Source organism: Adiantum capillus-veneris, chromosome 15 (genome assembly GCF_014529385.1).
Source record: "Adiantum capillus-veneris isolate H3 chromosome 15, ASM1452938v2, whole genome shotgun sequence".
In the NCBI taxonomy this organism is placed as follows: domain Eukaryota; kingdom Viridiplantae; phylum Streptophyta; class Polypodiopsida; order Polypodiales; family Pteridaceae; genus Adiantum; species Adiantum capillus-veneris.
In genome coordinates this window covers 61,708,201-61,733,903 of record NC_140945.1, presented here as the reverse complement: position 1 = coordinate 61,733,903, position 25,703 = coordinate 61,708,201, and the positions used below count along the sequence as shown (strand labels likewise).

Here is a 25,703-nt window from a genome sequence, read left to right as displayed (position 1 = left end):
AGCAAAGCCAAATCAGCCCAAGAAAGGGAGATATCTCTCTCCTGTTGAGTTGCGAACCTACATTAGTGAAGGAAGATGCTTCAAGTGTAGACAAGTTGGTCATATGAAGGGTGATTGTCCCCCTGTGCAGGTATGTTGAAAAGCTCAATGAAAGTCACATTACGGCTAATTGTGGTGGTCTTGGTGTCAGGATCATAAAGCCGGTATCCATCAGACTCTTGTGAATAGCCTAGGAAGATGAGCTTCTTCGCCTTGAAGTTTACCTTCTATTGCTTCTCCTATGGCACATGGACAGAGGCCGGACATCATAAAGTGTGAGATAGAGGGCTTGCGCCCATAGTAAGCCTGATAGGGAGTCATGTTCTGCAAAGCATGTGTAGGAGAACGGTTCTGGATGTAAACCGTCGTGTTGCCCGCCTTTGCTCAGTAAACCCGCGGCAAAGAAGCATGCGTGCTTAAGCATCGCACGAGCCATCTCCATAATAGTCTGATTCTTCCGCTCAACAACTTCGTTCTGGGAAGGTGAGTAGGGAGTAGTCAGCTGGCACTGGATGCCCTCTGACTTGTACCACTGTACAAAGTCCTCCGAGGTGAACTCAACCCCTCTGTCTGAGCGAGTACATTTGACGTGCAAGTCCTTCTCCTTTTCAACCATCATCTTCCAATTCTGAATGAAACGGAAAGCCTTTGACTTCAGATTTAAGAATGAAGCCCAAGTGTACCTGCTGGAATCATCCACAAGCACAAGCAAAAACTATGAGCCAGAAAATGAAGGAGTGCTCATCGGGCTACATAGATCAATGTGAACCAGTGCGGTGCCGAAGCTCCGTTGGATGCCTGCTTCGGAAAGGTAACCCTGTGTTGCTTGCCTATCTGGCAAGCCTCGCATTCGCCTGATGAGGAGCGTATCGTTGGTAAACCCTCCACCATAGAGGTCCTAGCAGCCTGTTGAAGCTGTTGATAGCATTGATGTCTAAATCGTGCATGCCATAGAGAAGAAGACTCCGTGGTCCGAGACAGAAGAGCAGTGAGGCGGTATAGGGAACCATCGCGCTCAATGCGTCCAAGGATAGTACCTGTCGTAGAATAAAAAATGATGACTGTGCCACTCCCAAAGTGTATGTCAGCTCCTTGAGAGTCTAAACTTGACACAGAGAGGAGGTTGAAGGCCATGTCCGGACCGTAAAGTGCCTCCATTGAACTGAGCTTCGGGTCTGAGGTAGAACGAAAGAGCGTAATCTGGTCTGTGCCAGACACTGGAATCTCATGGTTGTCACCCATAGTGACGGTCTGCTCATGAGTCTCCCTGAGAGAGCTAAACCAAGACTGTTGGGGAGTCATGTGAGTGGTGGCTCCACTGTCAACAACCCAAGTACCTGACTGCGATGTAGCAAGAGCGTGGTCCGTCGTTGCCACTTGAGCGGTCCCTGCCATCTCGTGAGAGGCTACAACTGTAGTCGAGGCTGTCTGTTTCTCCCTGTTGGCCTCGTCTCGCTTCTTCTTTCTGCATTCTGGTTCTTTGTGCCCTTTCTTGTGGCAGTGGTAACATTCGATGTCCTTGTTCTTCTTCTTCTTCTTACCTTTACCTTTCTTGTTGCCTCCTTGAGCTATCAAAGCTCCTTCTGCATCAACAGCACGTCCGGCTCGGAATGCCCCTCGATCTGTCTAAGGCAAGGGAGAATCTCGTCCCAGGTGGGAAAAGAGGTACGTCCATAAGTGAGCAAACTTTGAAAGTAGGGATCAAAGGGTGAGGGAAGCTTGAATAGTAAGAGGCCAGCTATGCGTGCCGAGGTGATGTCGCCTCTGGCAGAGACAAGGTCGTCCTAGAGTTCTCGCATGCGGTGGGTCAATTCATCGACTGAGTTGAAATCCTTGCACTGGACGTTGTACAAGTCCCGTTCAAGTGTGATCTGTCTGGCAAACGAGGTCTCCTCAAATTGGTCAAGAATCCGTCTCCACAATGGATGTGCATGCTCCTCTTTGGAAACTTCCTTCGTGATGAGGTCCGAGAGGTTCATCATAAGAAAGGTGAAGACTCGTATGTCCCGATCCACCCATCGTCGATCTGGTCCTGAGTGGCGGTAGGAAGGGAAGGCTTCGTAGCCGAAGGGGTGAAATCATTCAACCATTCCGAGAGTCGATGGTAGGCAATGATTGTGCGAACTCGTGTCCTCCACACAGAATAGTTGTGTAAATCCAACTTCTTCTCCTTAGCAAACTGGGTGAGGGCATAAGTGTTGGATGTTGCGTCGGCAAATGTCGACGTAGTCGCAAAAGTGGAAGTGGCTGTAGTCGCAGAAGATGTTGTGGCCCCCTTTTGGGACAGTTGTTGTCCCTTCTGCTTCGGAGTTGACATGTGTTGTGCTCAGAGAGTAGTCCGAGAGGTAGATCGATAAGATCACAAGTCGCCGATGAAGGTTAACCGCGCAGACAACCACCGGACGGTGTCTTGATGAGCAAGGGAGTGATCAACCGCACAAAAGGTAAAAATTCAGCGTGCTGTCCGCCCTAAAAAACGTTGCAAAGGGTGCTGAAAACGCTGCTGTAATAGAGATGTCAGCATGCTTGTACGTCACCCGTCGGTACAAGAGCGTCACAGAGTGTCAAAGGAGGGGGTTCTCGCACTTCTCAGCCGTCGAGGGGTTGAAAACAGAGAAAAAACAGCAAGTAATCAATGCCAAAAGCGTGTCAATTGGCTGTAGATACTTGACCAAGGTGCAGATCTGCAAGTTCTTTGCAATAGAGAACTCTCCAGGCAAGTGTAAGCCACTAACTCTGGTGCAGAATCGTTGCGTGATAATGAAAACGCAGCTAGTCTTCAAAAAACCGCAAGATGACAAAAAACGCCAGCAGATGCAAAAACGCAAATCTGCCAGCAAAAACGCAAGGCTGATCTGGGCTGTTTTGGGTGCGATTTTTGGCAAGGAGTGTAGCGCCTGAAAGAGGTGTGCAGATCGAGACCGGTAAATGCAAAAACGTTGGCTGGTCCAAAAAAGGCTAGGCTGATTTTCAGTTTTTGTTGTGACGGAAGGGCTCAAAACTGCTAGCGCTAGCCTTTTGGAAGCAAATCAATGCAGATTCTTCAACGCTTGGCGAGTGATACCATGTGAGAGTGAGCAATGGAGAGGGTGTGAGCCACGTGCGCCAGAGAGAGAGAGAGAGAGAGAGAGAGAGAGAGAGAGAGAGAGAGAGAGAGAGAGAGAGAACACAAGTGCTCTGCAAATGATGCTCTCAATACACAATCTGAATGACTACAAGACCCTAAGCATTCTATTTATAGAATCTTAGGTTGAGGTAGGGCAAAATGTGTAACTGGTGCAAAAAACTTAAAAGCCTAAAAATGGCTAAAAATGTGCGCACCCAGTCGGGCTCAAAAAATGACCGGCCAGACATGTGCTAAAGTGTTCGCCCATGCAATCTACATGATGTGCGATGGGTGGCCAACGTGGGACAATCACTAGCCGTACAAAATGGCGAAGCAACAGTGGCGTAACTCTAACTAAACCACCTGTTTGGGGATTTTGTAAGCCATGTACAAAGGTTGCCTCAAATCATCGATACCTTGTTCACTCGTGACTTAAGTTTCACATCTAGATTTTGGTATTTCATGTCTTGAGAGGTGATTTTGTATGTATATTCAAATGTATAATTATAGGTACATATATGTAAAACAAAACCTGTGTTTCGCTTTCTTTGAGCTCCGAAACAAAACGTTTTAGAAACCCAAGAACCCCAAGTACTCAAGAACCCCAAGAATGTCACAAACTGCTGACATGTCAAAGCCCTGAAGAAGGGAGCCAACTTGCAGATGTCGGCCGAGGGGCTTAAACCCTAAGAAAAACAAGTAATAGAAGAAGAAGTCCTACCAACTTATGGGGACCCCGTCCGATGGGGCCCCAAAGTGACATAGAGGATTAAATAAAGCAGGACCCACACATACATACATTGAAAGTCTTGGTGGCAACTAATGACGTGGCAGCTGTACGGAAATTTCAAAAATTGCGCTGACATGATGACGTGGCAGACTGTACGGATTTCGGCGTTTTGCGCTGACTATTGTATGGAATTCCGTGATTTACGCTGGTAGTTGTTTGGCATTGCTTTTGGACAAGAAGCTTTTGAGTTTGAAGGCTTTTTATGTAAACTGCTTTTCATAGGCTAGGGGCCTTTAAATATGTGCTAAGGGCTCATTCTTTGGCACGCTTCTTGGAGAAGGTGCAGAGTCTGGAGCACCGGCTTGTGCTGTGTTGATGCAATATAAAGAAATATTGAAAGGGGCGCCAAGGTTTGGGGCCAACACTTTCTGGGGTGGAATTCCGCCACTCCCTGTGGCGTGTCGTCTCTCTCTCTCTCTCTCTTTCTCAATTCAGTTGTTATTGAAGTGCTAAAAGTCTGTTCAGTCTGTTCTTTTCTATTGGCACGTGGTGCCCGTCTTGTGACAGTGGTATTAGAGCATCAGGCGTGTGCTTTTCTGAAAGCATACCGGTCCTACCAAGGAGCAGACAGAGCAAGATTGCACTTTCAAAAGTTCATTGGAAATTTTAGCTTCGTGCTCCGACCCCGGACTTATTAGCCACTCCCATCCTTACTTCATCGCGCATCGGGCGCGCTCCCGTCTTCACCGCTCATGTCTTACAGGGCATAAGCCATAAAAATCACTTACAAGAGAAGGACTAAGATTTGTTTAGAGCTGTTGTTTTTCTTAAAGGCAGTTCCATGCCGATGTTGATAGCTACCAAGCAGTATACTCCAAGTACTTGGCAAGCTTTCAAGAAAATTTTTGCTCAAAGTTATATGGTTTTTGACATCTTCCTTCGGAGTGCAACTTCTGACAGAGTGGGGTATCCTGGAATGCTTGCCATGGAAATCCTAGCAGATTATAACTTGAAATTTCTTTACATCTCTCAGCAGGTGCCTCTTGTTGATAACCTCGGAGGTCCGGTGTGACTGCTATGACTTGGGACTACCATCACTGCCACAAGAACACTGTCTGTCCAAGAGCTGATGGACCGTACTGTGGACGGCTACGACCTTATGGAAGGAATCTAACCCTAATTTTTGGTGCAGGTTTTAGGATGGAAAGTCAGTCGACTTTTCGAGCTCGATCGATGTTGAGATTGCTTTTTAAGTTTGAAATCTGTTTGAGAACTTGTTGGAATTTGTTTGAAATGGATGGTATTTGTTTTGAACCTATTTTGGTGCCGACTTGAAATGTTTGACTCTAGTTTTAATACTGGTTTCAATGATTGGTGATTTTACTCCCAAGTGGAGGGTGAAGCATGATGTTTGGGAATGCTTGTTCGTACTAATGGCCCGGACCCTTGTGGTTATTTGCGGGGGGAGTAATGATGATTGAAAAGTGATGTTTTTACTCATGGACCGGACCTGCATGGTTATTTAGGGGGGGGGGGGGGTATTAAGAAGTCTGAACAGTGGCTACTCTCAGCACCTCCAAACGACGCAGTCTGCAGTCTGTGGGGCGTTTGGTTGTAAAAGGCCTCTATATCTCATGGCCCGGACCTTTTTAGGTTATTTGCGGGAGGAGTGATGAGGGAGTCATTGAACAACTCATGGCCCAGACTTGGATGGTTATTTGCGGGGGGAGTGTTCATCGGCGGCTTTATGTTTCTATGTCTTGTAACATGCATATGTAAGCATTTGTGCTGCATTGTGATGTGCCAACCACTGAATATTCCTAATTAGATGAGATTGCCCGGGTCTATAATTTTAGTGCATCAAGACACCCGTGGAAGATCAATACGGTCTGGTTGTGATGGCTAATTTTACTACGCCGGAATATCAAGAGTTCCGATTTGGATGAAAGGAGAAGCTAACTCCTTGATCAAAAGAGCCGAAAAGAGAAGCTAACTCCTTAACAAAAAGAGAAAACTGATTGTCCCTTGGAATGTCCCTCGGAATGACCCTCGGAAAATTTTGAGCTAACTTGAGTTGTTTTGTAGATATGCTGTAATCGCGGACGATTACTCTCTTTCAAGAAGGGGAGATGTCACAAACTGCTGACGTGTCAAAGCCTTGAAGAAGGGAGCTAATTTGCAGATGTCGGCCGAGGGTCCTAAACCCTAAGAAGGACAAGTAACAGAAGAAGAAGTCCTACCAACTTATGGGGATTAAAATAAAGGAGAACCCCCCCACACACACACACACTGAAAGTCTTGCGTGGCAGCTAATGACGTGGCAGCTGTATGGAAATTCCGAAAATTGCACTGACATGATGACGTGGAAGATTGTATGGATTTCCGCGTTTTGCGTCGACTGCCGTACGGAATTCCGTGATTTACATTAACAGCTTTTTGGCATTGCTTTTGGACCAGAAGCTTTTGAGTTTGAAGGCTTTTCATGTAAACTGCTTTTCATAGGCCAGGGGCCTTTAAATATGTGCTAAGGACTCATTCTCCGGCATGCTTCTTGGAGAAGGTGCAGAGTCTGGAGTACCGGCTTGTACTGTGTTGATGCATTATAAAGAAATACCGAAAGGGGCGCCAAGGTTTGGGGCCAACACTCTCTGGGGTGGAATTCCGCCACTCCGTGTCTCTCTCTCTCTCTCTCTCTCTCTCTCAGTTCAATTGTTATTGAAGTGCTAAAAGTCTGTTCAGTCTATTCTTTTCTATTAGCACGTGGTGCCCGTCTTGTGACAAAGAATCCCGAGTACTCAAGACCCTCAAGAACCCAAGTACTCAAGAATCTCAAGAACCCCAAGTACCCAAGTCTTTAGTGCATTGTCATTACCCGAAGCGGAATGGATACTTTGCATGAAGGTGATGAGAGTGGAGTTGGAAAAGACGAAGTTTCTACACTAGGAGGATTGTTCCCCGATCCTCCCCCATCCCCATCTACGCCACAAATTGCACCAAACCCTATGGAGGCTTTGGTCAAGTCGATGATGGACATGATGCTACAACAAGAGGCGTAACACGCTGCCATGGACCGCGATCGTGAAGAAAGACCGGCAGCTATGGAGCTTGAGTGTGAGCTAGCACGCGAGGCTCAACGCATAGTAGGCGAAGAGAAGCGAGCGGCTATGGAGTTAGAACGAGAGGCGCAGAGGGACCAACGCATGCAAGAGTTGGTCCTGTAACAAACTTGAACACCCCAAGTCTAGATTCTGTCGCGACACAATAGAGATTCACTTCAAAACAATTCACAATTCAAGAGAGAGTTGACACGGCCCGGCGTAGTTCCGTGCCAAGAGAGATTGGCCCCAAAGATTGGCGCCCCTTTTGGTATTTCTTTTATATTAATCTTTAAGCAAAGTAAAACTCCCGTGGGTGCTCGCTCTCAGACTCTGCGTCCAGATGCTCTGAGAAGTGAGCTTGGGTCACTTATAAACATTACAAGGGGTGCTAAAAGTAGAGCCCCAAAAGCATGAAACTCAAAAGCAACCTTTCCCCAAAAGCTGGCAGCCAAAAGCAGTTAGCGCAGCCTGTGGAAATCCGTACAGTGCTACATTAGCGCTGTCAGCACGATTTGCTGAAATCCGTACAGCCACGTCAGCAATCAACGCGATCTGTTGCGTCTGTACAACTGCCACGTCAGCAGTCTTCTACGGAGCTTTTATCTCTTTGCGTCCCTAGGGCCCCTCGTCCCTTGGCCATAAGTTGGGACAACTTTATTAGGTAGGGTCATGCCACGTAAGCAATTTGTGACATACCCCCCTCTTGAAAGAACTGTAATCGCTCTCGATTACGCTTGCAAAACAGACAGAGGCCATAAACCATTTCAGTAGACACTGACTCTAAGTACCGACGCACTAAACATGACACATCTAGCACTTCTACAAAGACGACAGTCACATCACTACACATGACATCACATGACATTACATGACAAATCAATCACAAAAAAATTCATTCTAAATCTCAGACCATGACTGCCAGCAATGTATTTAGTAACCGCATCTAGATCCATCCCGGACCTCACTGATGCCGGATTGACTAATACTTATTGCGATCATGTCTATAGAGATTTATGAGACCAAAATGGTGCAGTTAGTTCGTCTTGAGTTCATACTGTGTGGGCCGGGGTGGCCCGTACTCATCTTCTACTAAGTCGCTTGAATTTGTCGTATTGCCTCCTCCCGCCTCAGCGGATGCAGAAGAGGTCGATTGATTCTTTTCGGAATCCATAGGTGTCGCGAGAAAAGGGATCAGATTTCCCGGTAGAAGAGAAATCAGCCATGCTATGATACCACTATAACAAACTTGAACACATCAAGCCTAGATTCTGTGGCGACACAACAGAAATTCACTTCAAAACAATTCACAATTCAAGAGAGAGTCGACATGGCCCGGCAGAGTTCCGTGCTAAGAGAGATCGGCCCCAAGGACTGGCGCCCCTTTCGGTATTTCTTTTATATTAATCTTTGAGCAAATATTAATCTTTGAGCAAAGTACAACTCCCGCGGGTGCTCGCTCTCAGACTTTGCATCTAGATGCTTTGAGAAGTGAGCCACTTATAAACATTACAAGGGGTGCTAAAAGCAGAGCCCCAAAAGCATGAAACTCAAAAGCAACCTTTTTCCAAAAGCTGGCAGCCAAAAGTAGTCAGCATTGCCTGCGGAAATCCGTACAATGCCATGTCAGCGCGATTTGCGAAAATCCGTACAACCACGTTAGCACTCAACGTGATCTGCGGCGTCCGTACAACTGCCATGTCAACAGACTTCTACGTAGTTTTTATCTCTTTGCGTCCCTTGGCCATAAGTTGACACAACTTTATTAGGTAGGGTCAGGCCACATAAGCAGTTTGTGACTTGTCCTACAAGTACTCTCCATGAAAGACGAGCCAATCAAGGAGGTTGGTGAGCCATCCCGTAGCACAGGTAGAGATGAAGATTCCATCAATCCAGTCACTGAGAAGTTGACGTTTAGTAAGTATGATGGTAAGATGGATGCATCTGTGATTCATTCTTGGTTGCATCAATTTAAAGCTTACTTTGCGACTAATAAGAAAACAAGCAACATTAAAGTTTGACTACTACCATGTATCTATCATCAGGGGATGCCATTAATTGGTATCAAGCTTGGCAGGAGTCAGAGTTAACTGAGCATCTTGAGCTAGATGGTTAGTCATTTAGAAAGAAGAGTCTTGTTTCAGTCTTTCGACAAGGAACGGATATGTTTATGGTTTTGTGTTTGAAGTGTTTTCAAGGATATTCCTTAGCGGAGATCCTTGAAGAAGGTGGACCCGAGATCATAGAAGAAGTTACAGCATTGGAGCCGCAACAGATCATTCTGTGTCGCTTTCGGCGTGGCCCATAGAAGCAAGCATTGTAGACTTTGATGAATTTCAAGTATCGAACGACCCACGTAGCAGAGTGGGCAAGCGAAGAGTACTTCGCAAGATTGGTGGACTCTGTAGACGCCATACAGTTCGGTATCAATACCTCACCTTGAAAAGGGAGGGATGTCACGTGCACATCTAACCCTATGTGCATGTGAGCAAGCTGTTAGAGTAGCTGCATACCCTCTGATTGCACAACCCAGAATCATTAGCATCAGTACCCAATACCAAGCATGATAGCACTTTCCACTGTATGAACCCATTTTTCCCCATGTTGCACGTGAACCACCTCTTATGGCATTATTAATAATAAGTGACATTTTATTATGATTGCCAAATCGTGGAAGGATGTAGGACTGCTCGACCCATCTCTTGGCACCTATATAAGCAAGGCAGGGGGCGCCCAGTAGAAGCAGAAGAAGCAGACACACAAGGAGGGCAAGCACCAGCAGACCGGCAGCACCCTCAGGCATCTCCAACTTTTTCTCAAAGAGCACCGAGTCTAGCATTTTGCAACCATCTGCATCAGCGTTTTTGCATCAGAAGACCAGCATTTTTAGCCCATAAGATCAGCGTTTTCAGATCAGCCATAGCCCATAAGATCAGCGTTTTCAGATCAGCCATAGCCTCGCCGTACAGCAACCCTTCGGTAGTAGATCCTCGCCGCATTCGCCCTATCGCAGCAGATCAGACAACGATCAGGATTCAGCCCAGATTTCAGCCAGCGTATTCAGCCTTTAGACAGCCAATGTTTTTATCGTTTGCATGCATGGACAGTTGCAGATCCACCATGTAGCAGTACCGCAGTTGCAGATCCCCAGCAGTAGGCCTAGTGTTTTCAGATTTCAGCCATTAGCATGGCAGATCTGACCTCGACGACAACACCATTGTCGTCATCGTCACAATCATCATCGTCGTCGTCGTCAAGTGTCACAAACCGTTGACGTGGCATGGCCCTAGACACACATTTCCAAGTAGGGGAGCAACTGGACATTCACATCAAGCCAGCAGAAACGTGGAACGAGTGCTGACGTGCAGACCTGGATTTTCCGGTGTAATTTCCGTCAGGAATTTCCGTGATTTGCGGGCAGCTGTATGGAATTCCTGCTTTTTTGTGCTGGCTAATTCTTACGATGGTTGAATTGAGAAACTTTTGGACCATTGCTTTATTTTTACAAGCTTTTGAAAGAGAAGCTTTTGGGGTTGTGCTTTTGGGCATCCCTTGTAACTTATAAATTGGTGGGCAGGGCCCTCACTTCTCAAAGTATCTGGACGCAGAGTCTGAGCGTGAGAACCCTCCCACTCTCTTGTACTTTGAACACAGATTAATACAAAAAGAAATACCGAAAGGGGCGCCAGTCATTGGGGCCAATATCTCTAGGCACGGAACTCCGCAGGGCCGTGTCCAATCAATTGTGAACTGCAAACTGTTTTGAAGTGAATCTCTACTGTGTCGCGGTAGAATCTTGACTTAGAGTGTCTAAGTTTGTTACAGTGGTATGAGAGCGTGGCCGATTTCTCTTCTACCGGGAAATCGGATCCTTTTCTGGCGGCACTTATGGATTCCAACAACGAACATTCTACTTCCTCTGCATCTAGGGATGCGGGAAGAGATCACGAAGAAGATTCTCACGAAGAGTACGGCCTGCCTTGGCCTACTCAGGCAGAGATTGAAGAGATGGAACGTCGACAATTGGTTGACGACGCGACAAAGATGATGATCAACCTTGCGAAGGATCCGAAATTTGCAGAATTTTTGACTCAGACATCCTTTGACGAAGTGCACACCCAGTGGCAGAAGGCCACAGAGCCTTCCCTCAAACCGACACTCAAGAAACCTCCTACTTTGAGGATGTTTACAGAGCAAGAATTGGAAGAGGTGGTTGATACATGGATTACTCAGCTTTTTTTACGCGAATAACAAAGCCAAAAAGCACGACAAAAAGCAGAAGAAAGGAACCGACTTCCCGGGTTATTTGGGTCGTTAATCTACTTTCGTCTCCGCAAGAAAGCAAAAGAAGCTTGTGCGATTTGAAGGAGTATCCAGTTCTTCTTCTTCTTCTTCTTCTGACAGTTCTTCTATCTCTTCTGACTCGACGGGAAAGGGGAAAAACGAAGCAAAACGCAAAGCTGCGGAAAGGGCAAGAAAAAGGCAGAGAAGCCTAAGTTTCGCCCAGTTTCTGACAGCTCTACAGAGTACTCGCCTTCAGATATTTCGGACTCCGAGGATCACAGATTTTACGCATAGAAGTAGCATTTTTATAAAGCCAACCAATATGACTTTCTCGACGATAAAAGCAAGAAAGTTCAAGAATTTAAAGAAGGTGGACAATCAATTAAGTTTGACACTTTTTCTGGATTCCGAGATGCTTCGAGGGCTTTGGCCTTCATATAGCAATTTGATATAGCTTTCTCTGGAGGGCATTACTTAGAGCACTCCAAGATTCGGAGTGCTACCTCTTTCTTCAAGGGAAATGCTCGAACATGGTGGTCCACCCTTCTATTGAACAAGAAAGCGCCGGTTAAATGGCTGAAATTTAAAAGGCTTTTTATTTCTTCTTGGCTGACTCGGGAGTACGAACGAGTTATACGAACTGCTTGGAATCATCTTCTGATGACCAAGAGAGATTCTTTGGATGCATATTGTGAGAGATTTTGGAGCTCTTTTCTACCAGCCTCTTCATTTAAGAAGATCTCGTTTAAAGAACAGATTGAGTGGTTTTGCTGTGGACTTCCTGCAGAGATCCGAGATCACTGCTTAGAACAAAAGTCAGATCTATTCAAGAATTGATGGGTCATGCGAAACGGGATTTTGCCATACATTCAAGCAGTCTAACTTACCTCACAGATGAGATCATGACTCAGAGAACCAAACAGACTTCTAATAATGAAAGTAGAAAGAAGAAGAGCCCCCAAGAAAAGAAAGATAAGGATGCACGACCCTGGATCACTCTTCGGGAGAGAGCCAACTACATCAAAGAGGGGAAGTGTTTTCGATGCGGGGAACATGGGTACATCTCCGCGAAGTGCCCTAAAAAGGCATAGAAAGAACAAGATGAAGAAAGGCCAGAGAGTTTGAAAGCAGTTGAGGACGTGGACAAGAAGGCAAGATGAAAGCAGGACTGGTTCCAGATTGCATGGATACTGACCCAAGCACGATTGATGAAAGTACAGAACTTTGCTGAGCTTGGGGCAATGTGAAAGATCAAGACGCCTTGATTTTCTTTGATGGAGGAGCCAAGGCCAACTTCATTTCACCTAAATTGGCGGCGCGGCTCGAGATTACACCCTATCAAATGGGACCACAAGCAGAGGCAGTTCTAGCGGCACTCGGCAGGGACGTAGCCATTGCACTTGTCATTGGCAAACTTCGGTTGCATTGTCAGGGGTATTTGGGGCACGAAAACTTCTACATAATGCCCTTGGAAGGTTGTGATGTCCTCCTAGGCGTCCTTCGTACCATAAGAACAACGTCGTGGTCGATTATCAGGCGAAGAAAGCGACATTGACTACTGAAAAGGGCCGAAACATTATACTTGATGTGAAGCTCAAGGGCGAGTCTGTCTCTATTGTATCGGCTTCGGCCGTTTCAAAATAAATGAAATCCAGTCTGTTTGTTTACTCGATCTTTTTGAAAGAGTTAAATGATGAACATAGGACAAATATGTCTGAACTTGATAAAGAACGCCAAGATTTTCTCCACACTCATGCCGATTGCTTTTCTGAGGGCCTGTCAGGCGAGTTGCCACCGGCTCGTCCTGAGGATCATACCATTAATCTGATACTTGGAAGCACACCACCGAACCGGCCACCTTACTGTGTGAGCCAAGCACAGAATAAAGAAATTATGAACCAAGTGAAAGACCTCTTGGAAAAAGGGTCTTATCCAGCCGAGTACTTCACCTTACTGCTCTCCGGTGTTGTTGGTTTTAAGAAAGACGAATGTTGGAGGATGTGCATTGATTATAGAGCTCTCAACAAAATCACTATCAAGAACAGATTTCCCGTTTCTAGGATCGATGATATTCTAGACCGACTACAGGGATCCTCTTGTTTAGCAAGATCGATTTGAAGAACGGATATCATCAGATCCGAATTGCGTCGGGAGATGTCTACAAGACAGCTTTTCGGACGACTTTCGGTGTATTTGAAGTTTTGGTGATGCCTTTTGGCCTTACCAATGCTCTAGCGACCTTTAACGAATGATGGACAGGATTTTTAGAGAGTACATATCTTTTGTTGGCAGTTTTCTTGATGACACTATTGTCTTCGCCTTCGCCAAGGATGAGGCAGAACATAGAGAACATTTGCTACAGGTCTTTCAGGTATTGCACGATCACAAGTTGGTGATTAATGAAAGAAGAATGAATTTTTCCTACCAGAGATACACTTTTTGGGACACATTGTCTCAGCAGCAGGAGTGCAGATGGACCTGGCCAAGATTGAGACTACACGTGATAGGCCCGATTTCAAGAATGTCCATGAAGTTAGAAGCTTCTTGGCTTATGTTCTTACTAGCGACGGTTCATTAGAAAGTTTGCAGAGGTTGCTTCCCCTTTGCATATTTTGACACAGAAATGAGTCCCTTTCTTGCGGGGACCCATAGAGGTGATTGCCTTTCGGACATTGAAAGAGAAATTGACTACAGAACCAGTGTTGACTTGCCAGATTTGCAGAAGTCATTCAAAGTATATTGTGATGCTTGTGGTCGTAGTCTAGGTGTGGTCTTAATGCAAGAATGCCATGTCATTGCCTATGAGAGCCGATTGTTTTCAAGGGCGGAATTGACAGCACAGATATATGAGAAAGAACTTCTGGCGGTTATCCATGCTCTTACTCAGTGGCGACATTACCTACTCGGAGCCGAATTTGTGGTCTTCACAGATCACTAGAGTTTACGCTACTTCTTGTCATAGAAGCATCTATCGAAAAAGCAGATGCGGTGGGCGAACATCTTGTCATAGTTTGACTTCCACATTGTCCATGTGCAGGGACAAAAAAACTTGGTGGCAGATGCTTTGTCTCGGAAGCCGTTGGTCTTGGCTATTTCCGCGACACATCATAGAAGCTTCGAGGATATGGTCAATCAGTATGCCACAGATCCAGATTTTGCAGATGTATTCGGTCGAATACAGAATGGGGAGGTAGTAGCGGAATATTCCATTCGGGATGGCTACTTGATGAAGAAAACGATGTTGTGCGTTACACAGCCGTTGAGGGAAAAGGTTCTAACCGAATGCCACTGTCCACCATTTACGGGTCACCGCGGCATTGATACCACCTTGAAAGATGTGGAGAGATACTTCTTTTGGCCCGAGACTCAAGGACATGGACGATTTTGTACGCAGTTGCTAGGTATGCCAGAAGGTCAAGTTTGACAGGCATGAAGCACAGGGATTGTTAAAGCCTTTACCCATTCCCACCTGCCCCTGGCAAAGTATTGCTATGGATTTCATTTTTGATCTCTAGAAGACAGAGAGTGGGTACGATGGTATCTAGACCGTTATTGACAGATTTAGCAAGCAAGCTCATTTCATTCCAGTGAAGAAGACAATCAAGTTGGATCACTTAGCGAGACTGTCCATTGCCCAGATATTCAGATTACATGGCATGCTTGAGACAATTGTCTCCGACAGAGATCCTCGATTCACGTGTTTGTTTTGGAAGGCTATTTGGGAGAACATTGGCACACGGTTGCAGTTCTCGTCACCTTTTCACCCGCAGACTGATAGGGAATCTGAGATTGCAAATTCAGTCCCACTGGATTTATTGAAGTCTTACATCTCAGATCAAAAGACTCAATGGGATAAGTATTTGTCCTTGGTGGAATTTGCCCACAATAACACGATACACTCTTCAATGGGGAAGGCACCATTTGAGATTATTGAAGGTGCTCTGAAGGTTCCACCCTTCTTAAGCACAAAAGATAAGATTTTTGAAGCCGACTAGTACACGAGGGACTTGGACACAGCTTTTGCCAAGGTCCGGGAGGCTTTAGAGAAATCTCAGGAAAGACACAAAAAGGCAACAGATCGACATCCTCGCGATTTGAAATTAAAGGAGAACGATTGGGTGCTCTTACGTTTTGAGAAGGCACGCCTGAGAAAGAAAAAGGGAAAGGAGCGACTTTTTCCAAAGCTTAGCATGAGATACTATGGACCTTTCCAGATACTGAAAAGATAAATGATGTCTCCTTTAGACTGAAGCTGCCCGATATTTGGAGAATTCACAAATCTTTTCATGTGAGTCTCTTGAAGCCTTTTAAAGGCGATGTGCCCGATGATGGGGAGCCAGAAGAGCAACCCGAAGTGGAGGAAAGCGAGGAGATACTCGTTCCAGAACAGATATTGGCACATAAAGATAGAAAAATAAAAGGTAAAGCGATAAGACGGTTCTTGGTTAAAATCAAGAACTATCCCGCATTGGATGCGAAGTGGATGGAGGAGGAGGACCTGGCAGATACTCCTCAGATTGTAAACCTTTACCTTGAAGCATTTGGTTTAGCATAGTCTACTCCGATAGAACCTTGATTTAAGCATGGGCGGAATTTGGTGTAGTGAGCTTGCACAAGAGGGGTGTCACTCCACTCCTTTGTCAACAAATTGCCCTGATTTTTGATAATAGAGTCACTGTGTCCCTTTTGGGTTTCAGGGATACTGTGGGTTGACCGTATTCTGTCGTAATGACTTTAAAATTTGGAATTCTCGATAATATGATACTGATTTGTACTTGACTTGTTTGAGTGCAGGAACTGATAGACGAAATGACTGCAGCATTTCGGTCTGATAAATCTCTATAGACATGATTGCAATAAGGATTAGTTAATCGGGCATCTATGAGGTGCAATAAGGATTAGTTAATCGGGCATCTATGAGGTCCCGACTGGATCTAGATGCGATTGCTACATACGTTGCCGATTAATCATGGTCTGAGATTGGAATGATTTTTTGATGTGAGATGTCTTATGATGTGACTGTCGATTGGTACATGTGCTAGAGGTGTTGTTCCTAGTGCGTCGGTACTAACAGTCAATGTCTGCTAAGACAGTTTATGGCCTCTGTCTGTTTTGCGGGCGTAATCGAGGGCTGCTTTCAAGAGGGGGGTATGTCACAAACCGGTTACGTGGCATGGCCCTGGACACACATTCCCAAGTTGGGAAGCAGACTGGACATTCACAACAGGCTAGCAGAAACGCGGAACTAGTGCTGACGTGGCAGACCCGGATTTTCCGGCGTAATTTCCGTTGACAGAGCTGACGTGGCATCCGTATGGAATTTTCGTGATTTGCGGGCAGCTCTACGGAATTCCTGCTTTTTGCGTTGGATAATTCTTATGCTGGCTGAATTGAGAAGCTTTTGGAACATTGCTTTATTTTTACAAGCTTTTGAAAGAAAAGCTTTTGGGGCTCTGCTTTTGGGCATCCCTTGTAACTTATAAATTGATGGGCAGGGCCTTCACTTCTCAGAGTATCTAGACGCAGAGTCTGAGAGTGAGAACCCTCCCACTCTCTTGTACTTTTGAACACAGATTACTTCAAAAAGAAATACCGAAAGGGGCGCCAGTCTTTGGGGCCAATATCTCTAAGCACGGAACTCCGCCGGGCCGTGTCGAATCAATTGTGAACTGTGAACTGTTTTGAAGTGAATCTCTGCTGTGTCGCTGTAGAATCTTGACTTGGAGTGTCCAAGTTTGTTACATCAAGTACCTCAACATCTAGAAGCATTGTACCAGACTTTGTGCAATCTAAAGCAAATACCTCTCTAGCAATAGAGAGGGGGGTCCTTGAAGGGGGGTTTGGGACCCCATCTGGTGTCGTCTCTCTCTCTCTCTCTCTCCCCCCCCCCCCCCCCCAGCACTCTCATGCACTTTGCACTCACAATTTTCCACTCTCTTTGTTTTGGTCATTGCATATTCTCTCATTAAGTCAAGCAAGGCTCTCCCTTTCGTTAGTAAAAGGAACCTTGAGCACCCATTGGTGACTTATCCTAAGCCATACACCATCACTCACTTCTGTTGCACATTTCAAACAGCCCCAAAGCTGCCTCCAGACAGCCCCAAATCTGCCCCCAAATGGCTAGTTAAAAAAGAGTTGTTGTTTTGCACCGTCCCCCCCGACTCTGGGTCAACGTTCCGGTTACACCCCGTTCTCGAATGATGTTCTGTTCTCAACTCTGTTCTGGGAGCCCGATGCGTCTGGAGTGCCGTTTCGGAAGGTTTAGGGTGCGTTTCGCCCATTCCCTGTTACATTGACTAAAGCTCTTGCACCGTCGGGTGCTGGATGGTAAAATACTAGAGATATGGCAGAAGGCATCATATAGCTCAAGAACTGTTGAAGATTGTGCAGAATAGGTGAATTGTGCCGAGGATGCCTTGAAAATATGTGGTGCAATTCATTGGCGAGAAACCGTACTTACTCCTCGGAATCCATCAGTGCCAATTTTCTCCTCACGAAGGACTGGTTTGCTTGTCGGAAAAGCAAATGACTGAAGCTTTGATACCGCTGTAACCACTCTAGGCACCACGTGCCAAATAGAAGAACAACTGGAACAAGTTTTAGCATAGAGATGTTTTTCTTGGGGCACGTTGTCCCAACAGAAAGGATGCAAATGGACCTGGCCAAAATTGAGACTATCTGCGATTGGCCTGAACTAAAGAATGTTCACAAAGTTCGTAGCTTTTTGGGCTTGTGCTCTTATTATCGGCGGTTCATTCGGAAGTTTGCAGAGATAGCTTTACCTTTGCATTTACTGACTCAAAAAGGAGTCCCTTTCACGTGGGGACCGACGGAGGTGACTGCTTTTCAGACGCTCAAAGAAAAACTGACTACTTGACCAGTGTTGGCTTTGCCAGACTTGCAAAAGCCATTCAAAGTTTATTGTGATGCTTGTGGTCGTAGTCTGGGAGGAGTTTGATGCAAGAAGGCCATGTCATTGCTTACGAAAGCAGGATGTTTTCACGGCCAGAATTGGTAGCTCAGATTTATGAGAAAGAGCTTTTGGCAGTGATCCAAGCTCTTACACAGTGGCGACACTATTTACTCGGAGCTGATTTTACAGTCTTTATGGATCATCAGAGTTTACGCTACTTCTTGTCATAGAAGCAGCTTTCGGAAAAGCAGGCGATGGGCTAACATCCTGTCACAGTTTCACTTCCATATTGTCCATGTTTAGGGACAAAAGAATTTAGTGGCAGATGCATTGTCTTGGAAGCCCTTGATTCTGGCTATTTTCGTGATTCATCACAAAAGCTTCGAGGATATGGTCACCAGTATGCCATATATCTTGACTTTGTGGACATTTTTATTCAGATACAACATGGAGAGTCGGAGACAGTTTCAGGTTATTCTATGCGGGATGGCTATTAAAGACAAAGATTCTACAAAGGACAAAGGTAAAAGCAAGCATCATGAGGAAAGCTGTTATAGTGACTCAGGAAAGGACAACAAAGAGGCTGCTCGTGTAGTGGAGTCTACATTGGCATGGACTCCTGTCACAAGACGGGCACCACGTGCCAATAGAAAAGAACAGACTGAATGGACTTTTATCACTTCAATAACAACTGAACTGAGAGAGAGAGAGAGAGAGACGACATGCGACACGGAGTGACGGAATTCCACCCCAGAGTGTATTGGCCCCAAACCTTGGCGCCCCTTTCGATATTTCTTTATATTGCATCAACACAGTACAAGCCAGTACTCCAGACTCTGCACCTTCTCCAGGAAGCATGCCAGAGAATGAGCCCTAGCCTCATATTTAAAGGCCCTTGGCCTAAAAATCAAATACAATGAAAAGCCTTCAAACTTTAAAAGCATTTGGTCCAAAAGCAATGCCAAAAAACTTCCAGCGTAAATCACGGAAATCCATACAGCTTGCCACGTCATTAGCCAACGCAAAACGCGAAAATCCGTATAGCTTGCCACGTCATCATGTCAGCACAATTTTTGGAAATTGCCACATCATCAATTGCGGGTCTTGCTTTATTTTAATCTTTATGTCACTTGGGGCCCCATTGGACGGGGTCCCCATAAGTTGGTAGGACTTCTTTTTCTGTTACTTGTTCTTCTTAGGGTTTAAGCCCCCTCCGCCAGCATCTGCAAGTTGGCTCCATTATTTAGGCTTTGACACGTCAGCAGTTTGTGACAGCTCCCGCCTTCTAGTCACATGGAGACCAGTGACGCCACTAGCTTCAGCCAAAGTGAGTGGCAGAGAGGGGCAAACAATGCTCAATTCAAGTTATCGGTGTTTGAACTTGTGGGTCGGAGTTCAAGGCACATGCATTTGGCAAGGAACCAATTAGACGATCTAAAACACTATGGATGAGTGCACCAATCCATTGTTGTTGGTCGGATCATGGGCAGGATGTGTTCAACAGTTCATCATCTTGGAGTATTTTGGACGTGAGGTGTTCACAGTTCAAGAATGGGGATTCTTGGAGGTGATGTGGTAAAAGGCAACCGATGCTCAAGATGGCATTCTTCTAACGTACAAAGTTGAGGGTAGCAAATCCGAGGTGTATCCAACAAGGATTTGTTGCTAGGGTGTCTATGGTATCTTCTTCATCGACTTGGTCTCACTATTTATGTCCACTATGAGCTGCAGAGAGGTTGTTAGAGTTCTGGCATTTGTAAGCTAGGTCCTCCGATAATTTGGTCAAGAGCAAGCTTCTCCGACTGTCTTCAATTTTTGAGTTGTACCTTTATGCTTTTGGATTTTTAGCAGTGTCTATTCTTAAGTGCATGTCGATTCAACAGGTTGAATCTGGTGCAGTATGTGCTGCACAAGAGGGGAGCCACGCCACTCCTTTGTCACAAGTTGCCTAGATTGAATAAGCCACTAATTTCTCCTTGAGATTTTAGGGATACTGATGGCCTGACAGTATTCTACGGAATGACTTTATGAAGATATATATGTACATTATAAAACGTAACCCCTTGGTTCTCTCGGCAAGACTGCACACCTCCAGCACTTGCAAAAAGACATCAATCACTGAACATTCACATTTCCGTTGAGGGCCCCAGATACAAATCATGATCATTGTAACATATTTAGAATGTTGATCTTTTGACAGATGTCTTGATCCACTAAATTTTGTCACTATCAGATTCATATCCTTCATATTCGAGTAAACCATGCCCAGGATCGTCCCCACAAGACAATACATTCACAGAGCATGCAATTCACAAATCAAGCACTTAGATAACACTGAACACGGAGGTGAAATAATTCAATCTAGTCATCTCATCTAGTCCCGAACTTCTTGATGCACCTAGATTTCTATGTAGCCATGTCATCCTTCCGGAACTCTTAATGCACTAACAAGAGTATCCAGTCATCTCATCTAGATAGAAATTTTCATGCACTAGAATCACATTCACTTAGCCATCACATCCAGATCTCGCTAATCTTTAACAGTGTCTAGATGCACTAAATTCATCAAATCATTCATGAAGCAAAATGCTGCAGACATTTCATGTTTCTTTACATATACTCTCAACAATACACACATGAAAGAGCACATGTAATCGATTAAAGGAAACAACTTGAAGAACTTATTGACACCGGCCCAAGGGCCTAAACTCTAAAAGACAAAAGCGTAAGGGTTGCCTGCAGACGTTGACTGCCACGTGGCACTATTATACGGATTTCTGTGTTTTGCGCTGGTTGAACTGTTGGCAGATTTTCACATGCTTTTGGAGAGCAGAGCTTTTGGGGATGCTTCTTTCAGAGAGCATCTGGACACAGTCTTGGAGAGTTGGATTCTCGGTAGTTGTACCTTTGTGATCATCAATCAATAAAGAAATACCGAAAGGGGCGCCAGTCTTTGGGGCCAGTGCACCTGGGGACGGAACTCCTCCGTTCTGTGTCGAATCTCCTCCTCTTTCTCTCCCTGTTCAAGTTCAGTTCAGTTATTTGCAGTTTCTGTTCATGTGTTGCTATTGATTTCTCGTTTGGAGCGACTCAACTATTGAATCTACTACGAGCACTCTTGGAATGGTGGCAGCCAAACCAAAAGCCTCAAGGTAAAGCTTTAACAACCAAGGAGTATTTGCCAAGTTCTCTATCCACTTCGCATCAAGAGCAGGATAGTTCTTGAACTTGACCAAGTATTTTTGCACCAAGTTAACTTTCTTTCTTCGGTTGAACCCCCTGATTTGGTGATGGCTTTGGGTGGTCATTTTCTCATAGCAGCCTGCATCCCTCATAATCTCACATGGAAAACTCCACAGCATACTTTTATTTTGGCGGCGAATAGTGCAGTGGCACTAGCAGAGTTTCCTTTTTTTTGCTGCTGGTGTGAGGGCCAAGAACTTTATCTAGTTTTGAAGATCATGAGAAACTGTTTTAAGCTAGTCTTTTAGCATTCTCATGTTAGGAAGTGGTGATACACATCCTCTTTATCTATCTTTGTTGTTGAAAAAGCTTTGGCTCTTATGCATAGACCGTAATCCCATAGATAAAAGGGCTCCAAGCTAAGACTCGTAAAAGAATTATCAATGTGATATTCACTTCGTGATTGAAGGCGTGCTGGAAAATGTTTGAAAAGGTAGATTTCAGTAGGTTTCAAATTGTATGAATGCAAGAACAATGGCCGCTCTTGCTTTAGATGTGGTGTCTTTGTTTCTACATACCAGAGATGCTGTCAGCAGACCTATTGTTGAATTTTCTGTGGGGTTGCTAGAGTTCTTTTGATTAAAAGAAAGCTTCATTTTAGAACATTTTTGACATAGTTTTGAAGTACAGGTTTTAAAGGCCATGGTCTATTTTATTTCTACAAGCCATTGTCTGCAGACCAAGTGTCTTACTTTGTGGGGTCTCATCTCTTTCAGTCAGTAATAGAGCTTTCTTTACCACTAGCATTGCGGTGGCATAGTTTAAGCGGGGCTTTCTTAACCCTTGGAATTCAACATAGAGTTATCCTTCAAAGCATGGAGACCGGCTTACTGACCAAGTAATGTCACGTCTCACCTTTCGCAGGAAGGTCAGAGAGCTGGAGGTCAAAGTGGGACAGGTTTTGGTTTACCCTGGTTAAAGGATGTTCTTGTGACAGCTCTGTGTCATCTGGGTCTTCTTCGGTGTCTTGCTCTTCATACGTTTGCTTGTGTACGGGCCTGTCTCAGCAATTTGTCTATCATAGTATGGGTAAAACATCAGGGAGCCATTTGTACCCTCTTTATGGTTTCAATTGGAGAACCTAAAGTAGGGATTTTTAGTGGTGGTGAAGTGCTGCTCACATCATGGACGGGAACACAAAGGCAAGGGAAGAAGTTGCCACGACCTTTGAAGTTTCTCAAGATATTCCTCAATCTCATAACGCAGAAGGAACCCAATTCCATTCCGATGATTCAGCAAAGAGCACGACTGCCTTTGCATCAGACACAGGGAAGTTTTCTGCTGCTGGATTAGCAAACTGGGCAAAAAACCTTCGCATAAATCCAAACTCCAATGCTCAAACAAATTCTACTTCTGGTGAAGCCACAAAGAACCCTTTCTCTCTATTGAGCAACAGCTTTAACAGGCGAAGTGCACCAAAGATTCCAGTTGTTGATGCACCACTGGAAAGCCCCTCAGTAATGCCTACTGCCCAAGAAGGAGCTTTTGGTAATATTGCAAAAGGGTTTTTTGATACATCAAAGAATGCAATGAAGGCAGTCCAGCTGAAGGCTCGCCATCTTGTGTCTCAGAACAAACGTAGGTACCAGGTAAGCAAAGCATGAATGCCTTCTTTTGCTTTCTGTTTCTGCCTCTAGGTACTTAGTTTTTCTACCTGTATGAAATCCATCTTTTCAATTACCTGTTTTTAATATGAATGAAATTCCAGGAGGATGGTTTTGATCTCGACTTGGCATACATTACTGACAACATCATCGCTATGGGATTCCCAGCGGGTGATTTGAGTTCTGGCTTTCTTGGATATGTGGAGGTGAATATCTAGACTCTTTAGTTTCTGTTTAGAATTATACAGACTTAGCTAAAATTTCTCCAAACATCTGCAGGGGTTCTATCGCAATCACATGGAAGAAGTTATTAACTTTTTTGAAACCCACCACAAGGTTTGTTCTGATTACTTTTTTCCTTATTATGAAGGGTCTCAAATTACAAATAAGGAAGCATACAGTTTAGAGAGAGAATTATATCAGTGATTGCATATTCAGCTGGGTATCAGTGCATTAATAAAGAGGAAGCTCCTGTTTAAAGTTGATGCTTAAATGCTGGTTGTCTAGTGTAAGGCGAATGTCTTTGTTCCACTGAAGTGGATGCCAGAGGTAGGCTTGGAATCAACCCATAGGTTTTTTTGGCACTGTCAATACGGTGTGGGGTTGACATCATCTCTTTCTTGAAGGTGCTCATAGCCTTTTTGGCATGGCCTTTAAATGGAGAGCCATACTATAGGAATGAACACACTTGTATTTTGGGGCTATGCTTTCTTTTCCAATCCCTGTTTTCATATAGAAATCATAGCTCTTATGAGTTTCAAGAGCCATCTAGAGCCATGTTAGTTCTTCACTTTTTTCTCCTCATGTTCATCGTTTTGTCTCATAGGCCAACTTTGGTCTTTGGAAGACATGGAAAGGGTTGTGGAGTTACATGATAAAGATGCGTCAAAACCCCTCACATCGGCTTCCTACAATTACATGGGAAGCAAGCAAAAATGTCCAAAAGACACCTAAAAGCAAGATCTTGAGCATGGGATGGATGGAAGACATAAAGAAGTGGTTTGGGAGACGGAATGCAATACACTTGCTATTGTGATGCCTCATTAGACACCCAAGTGAATGAAGCTTGTCTACAATGCCAATGTATTACGTCTTGAGAGGAATCCGGTGGGTTGGGCTTCATACATTACGCCACCCATATTGCCCCCAACTACAAAACTGCGTTCTTTGCCGAAAGAGGAAAGTGTCCTCACCCTTAAGTACCACACACCACTAGAGCGATTAACTTTTGCTCATATCTGAACTTGCTTTTCACACATTTTCAGCCATGACTTGGACCTACACACTTTCCTCTCCTAGCCACAGTGCGAGCTCTCCATTGCGATCTTGTCACCACAATTCTGGAGCATGAAGAATTTCTTATCAGCCCCATGAATAGTACATCACATGTATCTTTGGTCCCATAAGTCATATTTGATCTCCGAGGACACTAATAAAATCTCTCTCTCTCTCTCTCTCTCTCTCTCTCTCTCTCTCTCTCTCAGCAAGACAATACTTGATGCCTAACCTTGAAATATTCTCTTTCTGGTGGTAACTGAGGCCTGCGGATAGATGACTTCTTCTCTAATCTTTTAGGTTAGGGTTATGGTGAGGGGCTCTGTAATATGCTATATCTATTCAGATAAATTGACTTGTCGGGTGTAAGCAAAGAGTGCTGATGCAAAGTAAGGGCAGAAGGGACAAAGGAAAATAAATTGTAATCTGGAAGTGTTCATAAGTTTATCGATAATGTTTCGATGATGCTGTCTTTATTTTTCCCCTTGGATGCTTTTTGGTCAGGCTATGGACAATTTTTGATTAAACACCTAGCATGAAGAGGTGCTGTGAAAGAGGGGAAGGGGAAAGGCGGCAAAAGCAAGAAGTAAAAAACCGGTAATTGTCCAATAATACTGTTGTTTGTGATTGACAGCCAGCATACTTTAATGGGACCCTAAAGTTTATTTGCCTATCAAGTTGGACACACCTTTGTATCCTGAAGCATGGATTGGTCATGTTTGCCGTAGAACATAGGATCAAACTTCTATGCTACCGTGCTAGATTTACACCACTTTGTTGCTTCACACAGGTCTAGGGCACTTCCTTGTACAGCTAGTGTCTCCGGGCTAGCCACCCATAGTCTAGGTTGTACTTTGTCCGGCCGCTCGAGTTTGGGGCTGGCCGCCCACTTGAGCTAGGCGCCCACCTTGGGCACTCCTATTTATGGGGCCAAGGGGGTACCCATTTCACATACAGATTGATACTGTACTAGTCTCATTTCTTGCTTCTTGCTCGGTAGTTCAATCTAAATATATATATCGGGGGCTTGATCTCTCCCCCGTTACTATAACATTTCATCGCATCTCATTTCTTTTCATTTAAAAAAAAAAAAAAAAAAAACCATACTGTACCCCCCGCCCCCCCTCCCCCATTCTCTTTACCATACTTTACCCCCTCCCCCCCCCCCCCCCCCCCCCCCCCTCTCTCCCTCTCTCCCGTCTGTAACTATCGCCGCCCCTCCCCCCCTGGCCATACCGCCTCACGCTCCCCCACTCGTCGCGCCCGCGGCTAGTGTGGGTGCACACGTACATATAGTGACTCACTTGCGGACGGCTCCCCTACTCGCCCAGCTGCCGCGCCCGCTGCTAGTGTGGGTGCACACGTACATCTAACTCCCTTGCGGACGGCGATCAAGCATGAGGAAGATGAACGA

General features: G+C 45.1%; 1 protein-coding gene across 3 annotated transcripts in view; it reads left to right on the top strand.

The window, feature by feature from the left end:
- The window catches only part of LOC147440766 (phosphatidylinositol 3,4,5-trisphosphate 3-phosphatase and protein-tyrosine-phosphatase PTEN2A-like), a 103,221-nt gene that overhangs the window by 19,315 nt on the left and 58,203 nt on the right, over positions 1-25,703 (top strand). For all 3 annotated transcript variants that reach the window (XM_086482600.1, XM_086482602.1, XM_086482601.1), the window contains 3 exons: positions 22,275-22,999; positions 23,119-23,220; positions 23,294-23,350. In XM_086482600.1, coding sequence (XP_086338726.1) covers positions 22,535-22,999; positions 23,119-23,220; positions 23,294-23,350 — 624 coding nt within the window. In that variant the 5' untranslated portion in view covers positions 22,275-22,534. The remainder of the gene's footprint in view (positions 1-22,274; positions 23,000-23,118; positions 23,221-23,293; positions 23,351-25,703) is intronic.